The sequence below is a fragment of the Ochotona princeps genome, chromosome 8 (assembly GCF_030435755.1).
Source record: "Ochotona princeps isolate mOchPri1 chromosome 8, mOchPri1.hap1, whole genome shotgun sequence".
Lineage (NCBI taxonomy): Eukaryota > Metazoa > Chordata > Mammalia > Lagomorpha > Ochotonidae > Ochotona > Ochotona princeps.
Window position 1 is genome coordinate 52,898,592 of NC_080839.1, and position 16,891 is coordinate 52,915,482.

The 16,891-nt window shown below is 39.7% G+C and overlaps 1 protein-coding gene across 5 annotated transcripts in view; it reads left to right on the forward strand.

Moving 5' to 3' along the window:
* SLC8A1 (solute carrier family 8 member A1) overlaps nt 1-16,891 on the forward strand; it is a 332,786-nt gene that overhangs the window by 286,850 nt on the left and 29,045 nt on the right. For all 5 annotated transcript variants that reach the window (XM_058668026.1, XM_004582756.4, XM_036497680.2 and 2 more), the window contains 2 exons: nt 2,123-2,253; nt 6,044-6,143. In XM_058668026.1, coding sequence (XP_058524009.1) covers nt 2,123-2,253; nt 6,044-6,143 — 231 coding nt within the window. The remainder of the gene's footprint in view (nt 1-2,122; nt 2,254-6,043; nt 6,144-16,891) is intronic.

Sequence of the window (16,891 nt, forward strand, 5' to 3'; positions counted from 1 at the left end):
ATCTCTCCCATGCACAAGGAGGACCAGGCTAAAGCTCCCGACTCCTACCTTCAGGAGTCAGACCTGGCTGTTGCAGCCACTTGGGGAGTGAACCAGCAGATGGAATGTATTTCTGTCTTCCCCTCCTCTCTGTGTTAACTCTGCCTTTCAAATAAATAAACCCTTGAAAATTAGCTTACTCTTATTTGATTTCAGTTACCACACTATCCATATTTTAGTACCATGTTCCAACTCATATTTTGTGAAGTGGAAAACAAAGACCACATTTCCTCTGCTACACACTGTCTCCATTTTTTCCTATGTAAATTACATTGAGTCATGTTCAAAGCAACCTTCCATCTATAAGTAGACTCAGAAAAGAAGGTTATAACAAATATTCTCTCCCAGCATCTTTAATTCACATAGCTCCCAGGTTGAAGTACTACCTCTTTTTGAAAAATAATTTTTATTCATTATAAGCCTTCAGGACATCCCTGTTTAACCAATTTTTTGAACAAAGATGCTGATATAACATGCTGCCTTGAAAACCACAAATAGCATTCCAGGTCCAAGGATCACAAAGCAGCCAAAATCAAAATGTGATTGATTTGAGCACTGAATAAACCAAACCCTTAACTGAGTATGCATAATTTTGCAATGATAAAGAGATCTCAGCCAAAACTCTGTGCCTCCCCTTAGGTCATCACTTCCCAACAGTAGTATAAGAACTACTGACACTTTTTCAGTTCAATATTTTTTTTTCTTTTTCTAATAGTTGGTAGCTTCTGGCCAGTCCAAATACACTAATATTTAGTTTTCATTTAATATATTTGGTGTCCCTGGGGTGGGAAAGTACATTTTAAAATATCTTCTTAGGAAAATATTATTGAATAAATACTAAGATTTAATGAGCAAGCTGCATTCTGTTCTTGCCTTTCTTTGAGCCTTGATACACAAAATGCCTGCACTTTGCAGTGACCAACTGTCTTAGGAATTATTTTCTGTGACAATCACTAGGGCAGCAAACGAGGCCCCATTCAACAGGGACCCTGAGCCAAGAGGAAGCCCTGGCTCTCCAGGAATGGGAGGTGTGAAGCGCTAATTCCTAAGTATAGAAGGTAGGAAGCCTGGGTGAGAAGACCCTCTCATTTGGATGTCTTCTCAACCAACAAATTCCTGATCTGAGTGCTCTGCCCAGAGTCCCAGAGGTGATGACATCAGAGCCAAGCTGGGGCTGTGTTTATTCTACTTGACACCGACAGGAAGTTGTCTGTCTTGTTCCAGCATCCTGGGCCTCAGGTGTAAAGCTAATTAAAAGACTAGTATGTGGCCCTCTCATGCGCCTGGCCTTCCCAGTCTGGAATTCATCCTAACAAACATGCAGAGACAGCCAACTGTGAGCTTCCCCTCATTAGGGGAGTCTTGAATCCATTAACATCTTAGTACCCTGCTAGCTTCTCCTGGTGTGTACACTATGTGGTGCTTCTGGAAATAATCATGCTCACATATGAAATGAATGGTAATACCCATAAGGCTTCATCTTCACCCTCCCTGTTTACTTGCAGCTCAGTAAGGTCAGGGTTTTTCTGACATAGTTTGATATTGCACCAGAGCAAAGAAACACTAGAACTGCCAGAGTGATATTGTTGTTCTATGCTTAACTTACAACAGGGGCTCTTCACGAGTGAGAGGCTAAGATCAGAACGTCCTTTTCACCACCTCTTTGTCCTTTGGGCATTTTCTGTTCCCTCTCGAAAATGGAGGGAGGAGAGACCACAATTCTCCATTCTGCAGGGTCACCCTAGCTAGGACTTCCCTCAGGCATACCCTTCAGGAACATGTACCAACAGTAAGCTGAGCCCTGAAAATGTGCAAACTCTCAGTGACTTGCCCCGCCCCCATGCCTCATTTTCCTCATCTGTACTTTCACATGAGCTCACACTGAGACGTTACCATCAACACTTACTGTGCTGTGCTGCCCAGTACAACAAGCCTCTGAACAATACTTCCCTCACACTCATGACCTTAACTAAGGGCCGTTTTGTACAACCCTGGGTCCTCCTCCCTGCTTTTGGTAGCAGGCTATAGGAGTTTCTGAATACAAATGGGCACATTACTCACTGTCTCACCTTTCTTTTCACAGATGAATATGATGACAGACAGCCACTGACCAGCAAAGAGGAAGAGGAGAGGCGCATTGCAGAAATGGGGCGCCCTATCTTGGGAGAACACACCAAGTTAGAAGTGATCATTGAAGAATCCTATGAGTTCAAGGTATGCCCACCAATACTACCCAGCCAGGGTGCCAGGCATACCCTCGGTTGGGTTAGATGAGTTATCTGGAAAAAGATGTAGATTTTAGATTTTAGAGATGAGCTCATGCACTGAGAGGTCTTTGGAGCTGGACTGATTTTGTAGATTTGGCAGAGAACAGAAAGATCCAGTAAACTAAATCACATCGGGGAACGCACCAAAGAGGTGGCATCTGTCACTTCACAGGGTTAGATGTGCCCCAGAGGAAAGGCTTTGTCAAAGGGGATAGCAAGGAAGACACAAAGGTGTTACTTGTGAAAGAAACAAGGGTCTATTGGAAAAGTGATCGTTACCACAGAAAAAATTCGCACTGCTGGGTTAGAAGGCTTTTGTTTTGGAGGGAGTACATACTTTGTGTTCCCTCGCCCAAGGAGACATACCTTTGACAGGCTCTCATTTATATGTATCTACCTCTCTGTAGACCCATTTTAGTGCATTACCTACTGACGGCTCATTGCTTACAACCAGAGATTTTACTGGAGCTGACAAAATTGTATTCCCAGTTCTCTAAGTAATGAAAGTCATTGCTTTTTAGAAGTTAAATATATGTGCTTAAAGCTTTAATGGAAAAACTCCTGTTGAGCATTAGCTGCTCCTTCTGCCCCCATCTCTTTTCTCCTCCAGTCCTAACCTCTGTAAAAGCCTTAAAAGGAGCCATACCTCATTTGGCTGTGGGACAAGAAAACATATGTCCTCTCTTATCCTCTCCAACATCACAAACCCAGAGCAGAGAAATATTTTCCTTACTTGTCTTTCAAAATCAAACTTTGCTCCTGCTTGAAAACCCAGAATGCAGATTCCGAAAGAGGCAATCAGGCCCCCAACTTAGAAGCCTCACTATTTCATCTGGAGTGCTCAGTCCATTCGTTAATTTTTTTTTTAACTTTTTCTGACAGGAGATAAATGAAAGTAAAATATCCTTGCAATGAAAACATATTTTTAAAAAGCTGAGATGTAATTAAACTCTGTCCTTCAGTCCGCTGAGCATCTATTAATTCCTCCTCTCATTCCTGTTAAAAGAGGGAGGAGGGTAAACAGTAACGAGGCGTTGCCAGAACAAGCTTGCTTCTCCCTGGGTTCTCCCAGAGAATGATGTACTCTGTCTTATGAGATAACTCCAACCAGTTTAAATGAAAATACGCTTGTTGAGTGTACTGACCCTCCTAGATTAGCTTACAGAACTCATTTCCCCTCATCCAAGTTCACCAATGCAGTTACTACATCTGAAGGATGCCTTATGGACATATTTCTGAACTGACCCCAATTATTGATTTCGAGATTTTTATCATTCAGTTAGAAATTTTATTTTTCTAAGACATAGTTATTTTAAGCATCTTGTTCCTCTGGGGTGGTCAGGTGTAGCATAACATGTTAAGTTGCCACCTATGTTCCTGACATTCCATATGGACAAAAGTTTCAACCCAGCCTGCTAGACTGCTGATCTACTAATGACCTAGAAAGCACAATGCAATACAGCTCAAGTTTTTGAGCACCTGTCACCCATGGAAGAGACCCAGAAGTTTCTGGCTTCCGCCTGCTCAGCTGTGTTACAACCATTTGAGGAGTCAATTGACAGGAAAGCTCTCCCCTTGTTGGACTCTGCATCTCCCTCTGTAACACTAACTTTCAAAGTATCTTTAAAAAATTTTTTTTGTTCTCAGCTTGCAGAGCTGATTAGGAAGCCGAGCATAGGTGACATCTCACAGTTTCCCACTCTGCTTTTGCACTGAGTTGCTGCCTAATGTGATGAGACCAAAGGCATGGCTTCACCAGCATTCCTCGCCGATGGTGATGTTTAGACAAACTCTTGCAAACTGAGTACAGTACAGGTTTTTTTTTTTTTTTTTTTTTTTTTTTGCTAGCATTTAGGATCCCTGGAATCCAGCTAAATACAAAGAATAATGTCTGAGTTCACGTTTCTAAACTTCAAATTCATCTTTATTCATGATCCTGTTGCCCATAGGTCAAAGAGGGACATGTATGCAAATTATGTCCTAAAAAAACCCTCTGTACCATAGTTCCACAGGACTAACATGAACTATTATTTAGACTATTGTGGATTTACATTCAGTGTATTTTTAAAATTGTTCTTTAACATATTTTTGCAGAAAAGCTTGTGGTATACTGTAGAGCAGCCTGTCCAATTGTTTATCTCTCATGTGGTGAGATGCTCTGTTTTAGCTTCTGCACAAATAATCTCCCTTTGGAAAGAGCTGCCCCTAATTTCCATTACGCATAGGAAAATCAAGGTCATTTCTTGTTAAATTCTGTGCAGCACTCTGGATTGGCCTCGCCCAGATGCTCAGAGTGCTTGAAGAGATGTTGAGTAAGGGAGACCAGGCAGATGCATGTCATGTGCTTCAAGTTATGACAGCCAACAGGCGTGCTGTTACGGCTGCTATCAGGGGCACCAGCAGTTCTAAACACAAGGCTAGGAGCTGAAATGTCACCACCCTAAAGACATGCAATCCAACCAGGAATAATGCTGCAAATGCAACATGAGCCCATTGGAGAAAGACACTTTCGTATTTATCTTCTCAATGTTTCAAGTCAGTTCTAGTGCCTCTATCTGGAACCAGCAGATTTATAAATATAACATGATTTTGATTTCCCCTCACACTGCCTTTTCCTTACTGTATTTGGTTGATAAAATGCTGCCTCTCAGACCATAGTCAATTCAGGTACACTGCATTAAGTATGTACAGATCAGGCCTAAGAAAATTAATACATGTTTTTTTTGCCTCTTTGCAATGAGTGGAAATTGGAGGATGCTCTGACAGTAAGTGTGGATGTTTGGTAGGTTAGTCTGTCATTGCTTCTCTGGAGAAGCAGCCTTGTTCTCCTGGAAGCGGCCCTTCTCCCTGTAGTTGCCATGATTTGTGGTAGTGCTTTGAGTGCATCTGCTGACTTAGTTTTCTTGCGAACGTTTGACTGCTCCCGTTGTTCTGATAACTCAGTTTACAACAATAGAAAATGCTAATTGTACAAAACTAAGCACTTGACCAGTCTAATGAAAATCAAGGAGTCTGCAGTACAACACCAGCCAGCAAAACAGGGTCAGAGTAACTTAGTGCAAGGTAAAGTGCAGTGTACCCCCTAAAGCATAAGCATTTAACTAGTTTAGTTTTCTTCTACTCTTGTATTTTCTACTTTGCATCAGGAGTTGGCTCAGAGTATGATTCTATAAAAGCCATAAGGCTGACAAACTGGGTAGCCAAAGAAAAGTTCTACCATGATCATGCAGCAAGCAACCTTGAAATTTGCTGCCAGGTGGCATTTCATTAATAAATAAATTAATTAATTAATAATAAAACAAGTAACAGTTTGGGTTTCAGAAGCTGCCATTTCCCACCATTCAGATATGTTACGGTATCAGTGTGTACATAAATTCAGTTGCACATAATGTGTTAAAAGAGGGGCAGTAGAAAAACAATCTCAAACATTCAAGGGAGTGAACGAACTTTTGCAAAACCTGTTATTCGAAACACTGAGTCTATTCTTAATTGGCTACTAGTCAGTAAAGGAGGTTTGTATTTAGTACAGAGAAGTTTTCATTGTAGAGTCTCTCCAACTAATGGCCATGCTTGTCTGCATAATCATAACACTGTTGATGCCCATGCAATTGTTCTGAACCTAACATTTGCTACCCTTTATATGTAACTCAGAGGGGTTCAATCACAACAAGATCTTGGGGATCCCTGGGCCTTAATAAACTGAGTGGTTGCTATCAGATTCTTTCTTACCTTTGCAGAGTACTGTGGATAAACTCATTAAGAAGACAAACCTGGCCCTTGTGGTTGGCACAAACAGCTGGAGGGAACAGTTCATTGAAGCGATCACGGTCAGTGCTGGTGAGTACCTGTCAAGCATGCTGTACATTAAAATGTCTCAACCAAAGCCGAATTTTCCCATCGTGATGACTTGGTATATGGCAAAGCATCAAAGGGCAGCCATGGTAAATTTCAAAAGGAAACATGAATTTATTGCATATAGACATGCATGAGACTAAATTAGATCATCTCAATGCAGCAAATCTCTTCATGTATCCTTTTGTATGTTACATCTGTCTCTCTCTGGAAATAGGGACACCAAAGCTTGAAACTGATCTAATTCACTAATGGTCAATCACAAGGCTTTGTTTGGAGAAGGCCCTGAATGAAGCAGAAGGGTCAAGCGCAGGTCAGAAAGAAGGAAGGAAAAGCCTTGGTGCAAAAGGAAGGCATTAAGATGATTTACCAGAGCCATCTGCATCATTTTATACTTTCTCTAACAACATTTAATAACTAACTGTTTGCACTGGCTCTAGATGTGGAAATAGAAGCATACTTTGTTTCCTCCTGGACACACCAAGTGCACAGTCTTATTTAGGAATATCCTACAAAATGAAGTGTTCTCCAAACTCAAGGAGACAGCAACCAGAGAAATTTAAACACAGAGAAAAGCATCCCCTTGCGGTCCTGTCAAAACCTTGTCCACTCTCTGTATGATTGTATAAAGACAGAGGAAATCCCTTCTTGAAGATTCAGGAAGGCAAGCGTATCCTGGGAGCTGTGTTGACCTTCTTGTCCATCTGCCCTGATTCCTTCTCTGTGAAGATCCCTACAGGCCCATCTTTTCATGTTGCTGCTGATAAACAAAGCTGGCGTTTGCTCAGTGCTGATTCCCAAGTGGTACAATATGGAAACACATCACTGGCAGTTGGGTCATGACTTTGCACATAGCCCTTATTATCCAAACTGCCATGGGATAATTTGACAGGTCCCTAAAGTACTGTAGAAGCAAGTGATTTTTCAAATGACCCTGCTTAATTATGGGTGCTACTTATAATCATGCCTTTTGATTTCATGAAGTTGTGTATGCAGTGGGCATTTATGAACATTCAATGGTGGGTAACTTCTTTAGACAGTGGGCTTATGGCTTCTGCTATTCTTTCATTTAAAGCTAAGCATCTGAGGCATTGGCTCTATTCATGCTTCATGGAGAAAGGAAAACAGACAAAGCTATTGATGAGACTGATATAGAACATATTAAAATAATCAAACTGTCTTAGTTTCACATGCTAAAATTGAAAAACAGAATTTAGTGAAGCACTCTTAAGTTTTCAGATTTGCCTTAGCTGCAAACAGATCAGCATTTTTATAGTGACCCTATACTGGTCTCAGTCATTCATTCATTTTTCTACACATCAGTTATTAAGCTTGGTGCCAGGTATATTATGGTGAATTAAACAAATACCCTTGCCTGAATAGAGCTTTTATATGCTGGTGGGGGAAACAGTTGCTAACATGATTAAGTTGAAGTCTAAGTGTGATGGTGAACTTGTTAGGGAGTACAGTGAAATACGGAGGGAAGTTTGTGTAGGGCTGTAGATTTAAACTAGATGATCAAGATTACATTAGTTCATTTTCTAGTGATGGGGTAGATTTGTGTACATTCATTCACACATATTTTTGAGTACAGGGACATCGAACATTCACCACCAATCTGTGGCAGTGGTAAAGGTCAGCCATAACAGATTTGAGTAACAATTTACTATCACCAAACCCAAAGTCATGTATTTGGTACTGGTTTTAACAGGTAGCCAGGGCAACAACCATCAAGATGGTTTTTATTTCAAAGAGATAGATTTTGATTTCTAAACACTTCATCTTTTACATGGAATTGAATCCTCTGAAAATCCCAAGAAGTACATTCTCTATCTGAAGGAAAAGAATCTCTATCCCAGAGAGGCAGCATGGGTACAGAATGTAGCACAGAGCCAGGATTTCCCAAAACTGCTGAAATATTCTGTCTGTTGCCGTTCAAAAGGGGGAATAGCATTCCTCCCTTCTGGCTCACGGATAGAGACTCTTCTTGTCCCCTCTCCAGGAGGGATGCTGCCATCATTTCATGACAGTCCTAACTCCAGCCCATTTTTACTCTCTCCATGAATGAAATGCAAAACCTCCCCAGAGTCCTTATTCATCACACCATATATTGAGTTTTATGTTTCAAATGACTCCTTGGCGGTAAGACACAATTGCTTTGAAATTTGCAGGCTTCTGAATAAATTAATTTTACATTTTTTAGAGAAAATATCAAAGACTGATAGTTTATAGGCACTAAATGACACTGAATTACTTCAAGGCTGTTTAAGAAATTCAGTGTATGTCATAATGATTACACTTAAGTGTCCAAAGAATGTTAATATTCTTAGGTCATTAAACAGACAATAAAATTTGTAAAGCAGCATTTAATGAACACTTGTGTTGGATTTAAGAGTTCTTGGCTAAATGGAATCAAAAGATTTGCCTTATTAAAAATACTCAATTGCTTTTAAAGGGCTCTACTGAGACTTTTTCCTAAGCAATTTTCTGTGCAAAATTAAGTCTACATATCTTGCTAAACAAAAATGATAATTTTGTAAACAGGACTTTGCTTCTCTAATTTTCAAACCTGGTAACCCTATGTCTACCTTTTTATTTCCCTGCTTTTCTTGAATTCCATAGCTTGGACCTCCTATAAACATAATGTTTCTGTGACTTTAGTCCTTAAAGATCTGAATTTGAAAAGTCAAAGTGTTTGTAGGCCTCCAGAAATTAGAAGGGATGAAATAGCCATGCCTCTGCAGGTCTTCAAAAATGCTTTCTGTATCCAGTACTGGTATCCAGTACTGGTAGTAGGCAGCAATTAAATGGCTGTCGAATACTTGCAAGGCAAGCCCAGCTCCAGCAGGTGCTTTCAAGATGGGTCAGCACATGCTCTTCTACATGAAGTGAGCAATCGCTGTTTGTCCACCTTGGATTTTCCTTAAGTCCCAATTCCTGCTTGCTTTTCCCCTGGGGCAGAGGGAGAATGGTGGACTGACTTTAAGAAATCACATGCTCAATGGATTAAAAAGTGCTCAATTAAACTATTGAGTAACTGTCAACAGTATCTCTATACAAAAATTCACCTGGATAATCATCAACCTAATCCTTTCCTAAAGTCCTAATGAAAATAATACTCAACAATAGGTGGTATGACAATTCTTTTTAACAGGAATAGGTCTAGGTCGTCTGTGTTAACTGAACATCATGACTGTAAGGTAATTCTGAATTCTTGGCCCTCTGAAGATACACTTTAAACAGTTAAAATCCTTCCAGGTCAAGTTTGACACAACATCAGTTTTATGGTGGAAAATAATTGAGAGGGACTGTGTTAGTAAGTAAAGCCTTCAGTTTGTCCTGTTTCCCATGACTATTAAGATTGTTAATTACCTTTTGTCTAAATTCAAATGCTAAGCATGAAAAAGACTCCAGTTTCAACAGACAAAATTGTTCAACTCTTTTCAAGCAAATCTGTCCAAGATATATTATTGGAGCCCATATTTTATTAAATAATGTTAGTATTTATAGCCATCTACTACCTGGCCAGTACTTTGTATATATAGTACATCTTCTATAATTGGGTTAACCACTTTTTGACCTAAGTTTACAACTGAAGAGCTCAATACTCAGGATGATTACATAGCTTGTTGATGGCCACGTAGTTAGCAAGTTCCAATCTATAAGGGGGATTTGTATCTTTGGAGTAAAAATCCAATACATTTTCAGCTTGGCCCTAGTTATCCTCACAACGTTAACTCAGGCCAAGAAGGTAATATTTTAGATGAGTTAGTGTGGAAGAACACAGATGAAGGAATGATTCTGGAAGTTACACATGATAGAAATCTGTAAGCCTGGGTCAGAAAGAATATCCTTATTTCTGGAAAACGAGTAGGTTCACACCCTGAGTTTCCTAGAAAGTCTAGGTTTGATTCCATTAGGAATGATTAAGAGGAATTTTCAAATTGTTTGTTACCTTGAAACTGCACTTAGATCCACTCCTAGACATGATGTCAGTTCTCCTGAAACAAAATAGAACCAGTGCCCAAGTATTTTTTAAGCTCCTAATCTTTGCATGTGATATTATTCATTATGAAGGTAGGTTTTACCATAGTTAGAATAACTTTCATAGCTGAAAACACAGAAATGAAGGCTGAATGGCAGTTGGAATTCTAGCAGGAGATGTAACAATGCTGTTGCCATCCAGCCTAGGTGCTATCCATTATAAATATATCTTTGTGATAGAGTACATCTTACATCTAACATTGATGGCAAATAGATCACTTATTTCATAAAATGTATGTTTGAATATTTGACTCCTTTGCAAAGGAGTTCAAATATCAAAAGCCATCAACTATGGAGGGGCATTTTGTACTGCAGGTGGATGCCAGTAAAGACATACACATTTCATCTTAGAGTCTGAGTTTGATACCTGGCCCTGGCTCCTAGCAACAGCTTGTTACTGACACAGAACCTAGGAGACACTAGTGATGGTACAGCTAACTTGGTTCCTGACATCCCTAGGGGACACCTGCACTGAAATCCCAGCTTCCAGGAGGCACAGCTCCAGCTGCAAAGTGAAGCCACTCTGTCTCTCCTTGTTTCTCTTAAGAATATTTTTTCGAAACAAAGCCAATTAGTTGTATGGCTTTAGATTAGTTCTGTAACTCCATATGTGAATTGGCAGGACTGGGAAAGACAACTCTGAGAACTGTCTTTGGGACACAGAAATACTGAAAACAAGACTTAAAGATAACCAGAGTCTCCCAAGGGCCTTCCATTTTAAGCAACAAAATATCAACTTGTTTTCTATGATATTGCTATTTTAAAGGTACTATTCTGGCTTTGTTGAAGATGGAATACGTGTCTTGAAATACATATTAGTTAAATTATGTGGCTACCATGACTTGGCAAGTATTCATTCAAATGACAGCTGATGCTCAAGATGCACTGCTCAATGGTCCTGAGAGATGAACTCGCACACTGTCCTGGCTTTCAGTTAGATTATCAAAATATGCATCTTCAACTTCTTCCCACATTGAAGCAAAATTTTGTTCTGATTGTCATGTTGGCTTTTGAAGATATTATTTTATCACCTGACATACTAGTTATTTGTGTTGCTTACTATCAAGAGAGTCACAAATTCCCACTTTATTTTAGAGAAATGAAACTTTTCTCAGCAAATTTTTATCATCTCTAGGATGATAAAATTATATATAATTCAGTGGTTCTTATTTTCTCTGGCTATCTGAAATCTTAAAACATATGCCTAAGTGTTCAAAATTTACTTGGTTCAGATGTTTAAAAGCATCCCTTGTTTTTATTTTATTGGATGTATTTTATTCTATCCCATCTTTAAAAAAACCTTATATTCTATTACTAAGTACAGATCTAGTCAAGTCCTCCTAGAAGTTCCAATATCCAAATTCTAAAGAAAGTTCAACAGCTAATTGTCTTACTCATTATTTCTCTAATATGTAACACAATGCTTCAAAATGATACATGTGTTGAAAAACTAGTGAATTTACGTGTTGATATTTCCCAATACACTTTGAGAAGGTCATCAAGAAGTTCATGGAATATGTGTGTAAATATGTTCATGACTTTCAAGAGCTTTTTTCATTTACCCTTTTAAACTTCTCTTTTAATTTCATTTATTCCATGAACTTTTTAAAATCCCTTCACATAACTGGCATCAAATGCCTGTTTTCACTACTTCCCACTGCTGTCTGATTTAGGGAATGAATGCGTGTATATACATAAGCATGCACTCTCACACATACACCTTGACCATGCATTGAAGAGTTTGTGCACGTCATTGCTCTATTAAAAATCTACACATACGTGACATGTATGTGCATATGCATCTATTTGTACACATAAAATATTTGTGTGCAATACTAATATGCAGATGCATTTTATACTGTTATTTTCTATGGTCTTTGATTATTATTATGTAGCCCATAGTCATTATTCGAATTGAGAAACAGAACAAGTGTAAGCTCTTGAGAGAAAATTGTGAGATATACTTCCGGGCCAGCCATGTTAATTAGCAAAAAATACAATTCTGGTATATGTACCAGCATAAAAATGTCTGTGATGGCAAGATAAAATGTTCGATCAAGTAGCTTCAACTTCTCGTGTCAGAACCAGGGAAGGCACCTATGCAGGGGTGAGAGTATGAGGGATCTGAAGGAAAAGCAAATATTTTCTGGCCCTCAGATATGCTATAGCTGGTATTTCTGAGAATATTGGCCTATTGGGTTGTTTTTCTCTTTCACTGCTTACAACAAAATCTTGGGGAAAAGATTATACTGAAAGGCTCCAGACTGAATCAGCACTCTAATTTGTGAGCTTCAAGTCACGTCTCTAATGCAGCTTTTGTCTGGAGAGGGAGCAGCTCAGCTCAGCAAACAATGCGCCATCACTGGATCCAGGAGCTCTTTTGTTGGCACTGGCTACGGCAATGAAAATACAGTTTCCGTTGTTATGTGCAAATCAATGCGCAAGCTATGGGGGCATTTTCCATTCCAGGCAGAAGCCTTTCAGCATAATCCAAGGAAGTAGACACAGATGTAAACACGGCCATCCATCGCTCCCCCTTTGACACACACACACATACACCTCCCACAGGCAAAGAGGAGCCACATAAAAGTCACTTGCAGTATTAATTCTTTCTGTTCACAGCCTGTTCTCTTGATAAAAGCCTTGTCCTTGCAGCTTCTGTGATGAAAAGCCACTTGCGGGAATCAGTTCCCAAACATACTCCACACCATGTGTCTCCCCTGCCTCGCCTTTGTCTACTCTCAACAGGCAGGTGTGTTGCATCCTGTGTGCTGATAGAGCATCTTAGATCAGAATTCTGCAGAATTCTGGCATAGATATGGGAAGCACTTGGCTGGTCAGCTCTTCTTGCCTCCTATTTTTTTGGCAATCAAGTCCAGAGAGAGAGTATCCTCCTGGGTCACACAGAACGTATTTCACAACACTTAGCTCTTACAACACCATCCAGCCTTGCACCCATTTTTTTTCTTTCCGAGTGGCAGAACAAGTGCTTTAGCTCTCAGAGCTTCTATGTCTGTCCCCTGGTGTTATCCAAAGATCAGTAAAGATTAAAATGTTCCTAGCCCAACACCTGCAACATTGAATGAATGGCCTTGCATTAAGAGATGTTTCAAATTCACAGAAGCCTCCCAGCACTCTGCCTGGGATGCAGTCATGAACCCAGGTATGAGATTGGACTAGAATTCTGGATCCACACTAATCTATGGGTTGAATTCTAAGGACATCCCTCTTCCTATCTTGTCATACTCACATCTCCCAGAGACATAGTACCTTGGACCACGGGTTTATTTTTCTAGTCTTCTCGCTCTTGGGCATAAGCTCTTTTCTCTGTGGCTTTTTCTTTTCCTAAGGGCTTAACTTACAGATCCTCTCCTCAGAGAATTTTCTCAATCAGTGCTCTATTCATTGCAGTATTAGCCCATATCAGTACTGAAAAATATCGTGTTTATTTATTTTTTACTTCATTACTATCTCCCCTTGTCAGACAGGAAGTTCTGTGACATAAGTGCTCTTACCTTTCTGAAGGTTCAGTGCTTAAAAATGTGTCAGGTACAAGTTACTAATAATTGCCACAGAATGGATTGGTACTGACAGAGATGCTCTCTCAATCTCCATCCACTTTGAAAATTTACTGAGACTCAGGTTCAGCCTGCGTGTGAAGTCCAAAGATGTGACCTGATATACCTTTAGAGTTCAAACCTGTAAACCTAATAGCAAATAAGGAAGATGAGCTTCATTGATGGTGGGAGAGAAAATGATTTTTCAGATGGCTTAAGGTTTTATTATTTATTTTTTCCTTCCTCACATTTTTTATGCTATAGGCTCAGGATTTCTGCCCTCCCTCATTTTTCTACATTATTACAATAGTATAGTCCTTCAAAATTACTCATAAGTCCATCATTCTGACATGGTAGGCATAGACAATGATAGAAAGTCCAGCATCCTATTGTCAAGATATGTTGAGGGTAGGCATCACAATATCATGATTCTGGGCTATTATTTATGATATATAATTAAAAAGCTATGACAATCAGGACTGGTAACAGCCACCTGCATCAACCCACCCTCTACAGCAAGTGTTCATGAGCAATGAGAGCAAGATGCTCCATTTGAACCCCACTGATGAGATCATTCCCTCCTCAGAACTGTTTGTCATGAGTGTGTAACTTCTCTACAAAATCTCACTGAAGGTCTACTGTGATGTTATAACAAGATAAGCTGCCCATATGCGTGCCTGTTCAAGCCCAGATGTTCAACTTCCAATTCACCTCCATGTTAAGGCTCCTGGGAACGCAGCAGAAAGTGGTTCCAGTGCTTGAATGAAACCTGGATCTGACTGCTGGCTTCAACCTAGGCCAGCTCCCACCACTGTGGTTATTTGGGAAATGAAATAGCATAGGGCATTTATTTGTTCTACTTCTATCTGTCTCTCTCTCTCTCCTATACCTTTCAAATCAAAATCAAAAAAATTACAGCATAGAAAAGGAAGAAAGTTTGGGCTATACTAATTTCCTAAAAATTCACAGGCATGCAGTAAATTTTTGAGAGTCCCAGAAAGTATTAAACAATCATGAAAGCATCATGTTGTCAGTAAAGGTCCCTTTATGAAGCAGTGAGTGATCTTATTAAAAATCACAATAAAGAGAAGGAAATAAAAAGGAGTTAGAGGAGGGATACCCTGGACAACTGCGATCACGATGCAAGCCAAGACTAGCATCAGTCTTGGAAATCCCTAAGCCTACGAAACTGTATCATAAGTAAATTAAGAAGAAAAAAAGATTCTTAGATTCTCAACTAGCATCAACTACAGGCAAACCTACAAAACCTACAGTCTTCTCAAATGACACTGATCTCAGGAAAACTTCCTAAAACAAAGGGTTTTATCACTACTAAAGAGTTAGCATTCTTTTTTGCTGCTGAGAGACAGATAGATGTGTGCCATTGAAAGGAAAGAATCCCACCTCCCAAAAGGATCAGTGGAAACCATTTACACAGGATCAGCCTCAAAATCTAAGGAAAATCAGACCCTTAAGAAAGAGTGAAGTGGAGCCAGACATTTAGTCTCTTCCAAAATTTCAATGAGAAATATCATATAAATAGGATAGCTATTTCTGAACTACATGATTTTATAAAGCAAGGCCAAATGGGTTTATCAGAAAATGAGGGGGTTTTTGGCACAAATCACAGAGAATCTTTCTGGTGGTATCAATGGGTCAAGAAATTGTGACTGATGGAAACGAGTTTTAGATGCCATGAGCTAGTCACTTAAGTTTTGTGATCCCCGGATTCCACATCCTCTACAACAGAGCAAAAACTTCTACTCCACCGGGTCCCCAGAAAGATGAAAGGTAAAGGGTATTCACCCAGAGGCGTGACCATCAGTAGTGGACTGCATCCCCCATTTAGGCACAGCAGCGTTGTATGGGAAGAATTCAGGTAACCTTAATGCTCCCCTGCATATAGGACGGCAGTCTTTGGTATGCATCTACTTCTGTGAATTCCAACGTTTTCCTAGGACATGTCACTGATACATTTTTGAAAATGTACAGGGTTATCACTGCCCAAAACTTTCCTCTAATACTTAGCCTCCCACACTCCATGAGGCTAATGTAGTCACAGCTGCTATTTACAAAGTGTTACCAGAGCCCTCAGGCCAGTCTTAGAACCTGATGTGCCCACACTCAACCCACTGAATCTATACTAGCAAAAGCACCTACACTTGCTGAGTGTTGGACATATCTGTCCAACGTCTATTTCTTAGTTGCTCAAATCTGCAGAAAATGCTTCTCTAGTAAGTAACCCAGATTCATGTCAATCCTATGATTAAGAAAGGATAAATACACTCAGAATTTCAATTTCAGTTATGGAGCTATTTTGAAAACAAAAAGCTTAGGGCAAAAATACACATGACTAATTATGTCAAACTAATCATTTAGGAATATTCATTTCTCACAGTGATTTTTCAGAGAGAGGCTAACTCAGTGAACTTTTGCCTTTCAATAGATTAATTTTGCTAATAATCAAACATGTATGGAGCTAGAACTCCTAGTGCATCCGTTTTTCAATTTGACAGTGGCTGTGTTTGCTGAGAAATATTTCTGTCACATTAAATGTTTTGAGTGTGTTTTGTGCTGCCTGTCCTAACAAGTACCACAGCGGCCTAATCTGCTTAGTTTTAAATCTTTATGGAAAATTGCACACAGGATTGAGAATTATTCAGAGAAGGATTTGCCTTCTTGGGTTCATTTCCAACTGTCACACATCCTCTAGCCTTACAACCAGAACAGCTTCTCCGGTTCCTGGTACAGGATGGCCCTTAGCTGCCTGGAGTTTGGAAACAGGGGGAGGGGATTACAGAATCCGTATGTTACCTTCTCTTCATTAACAAGCCAGTGGTCCAAATGATAAATCTGTAGTAAGTTTGAACTGCTGTTATACACATAATAGCATTGATGTCAACTACATCTATCAAGAGAAGTAGAATGGAAGTGAGAGACAATGGGTCTCTAGGAGTAAACTCACTGGTCTCTAGTGTGTGCATATGCATAGTATGGTCTAGACACGGAGTCTCCACACTAAATCAGTCTCCAGCTGGAGGGTGCAGATAGCCTAGTAAGTGGAACACTAGGTTTTCTGTCAGCCCTTTGGTTACATGGGGCTAGACCAAGACAACCAGAGGTCCACAACAG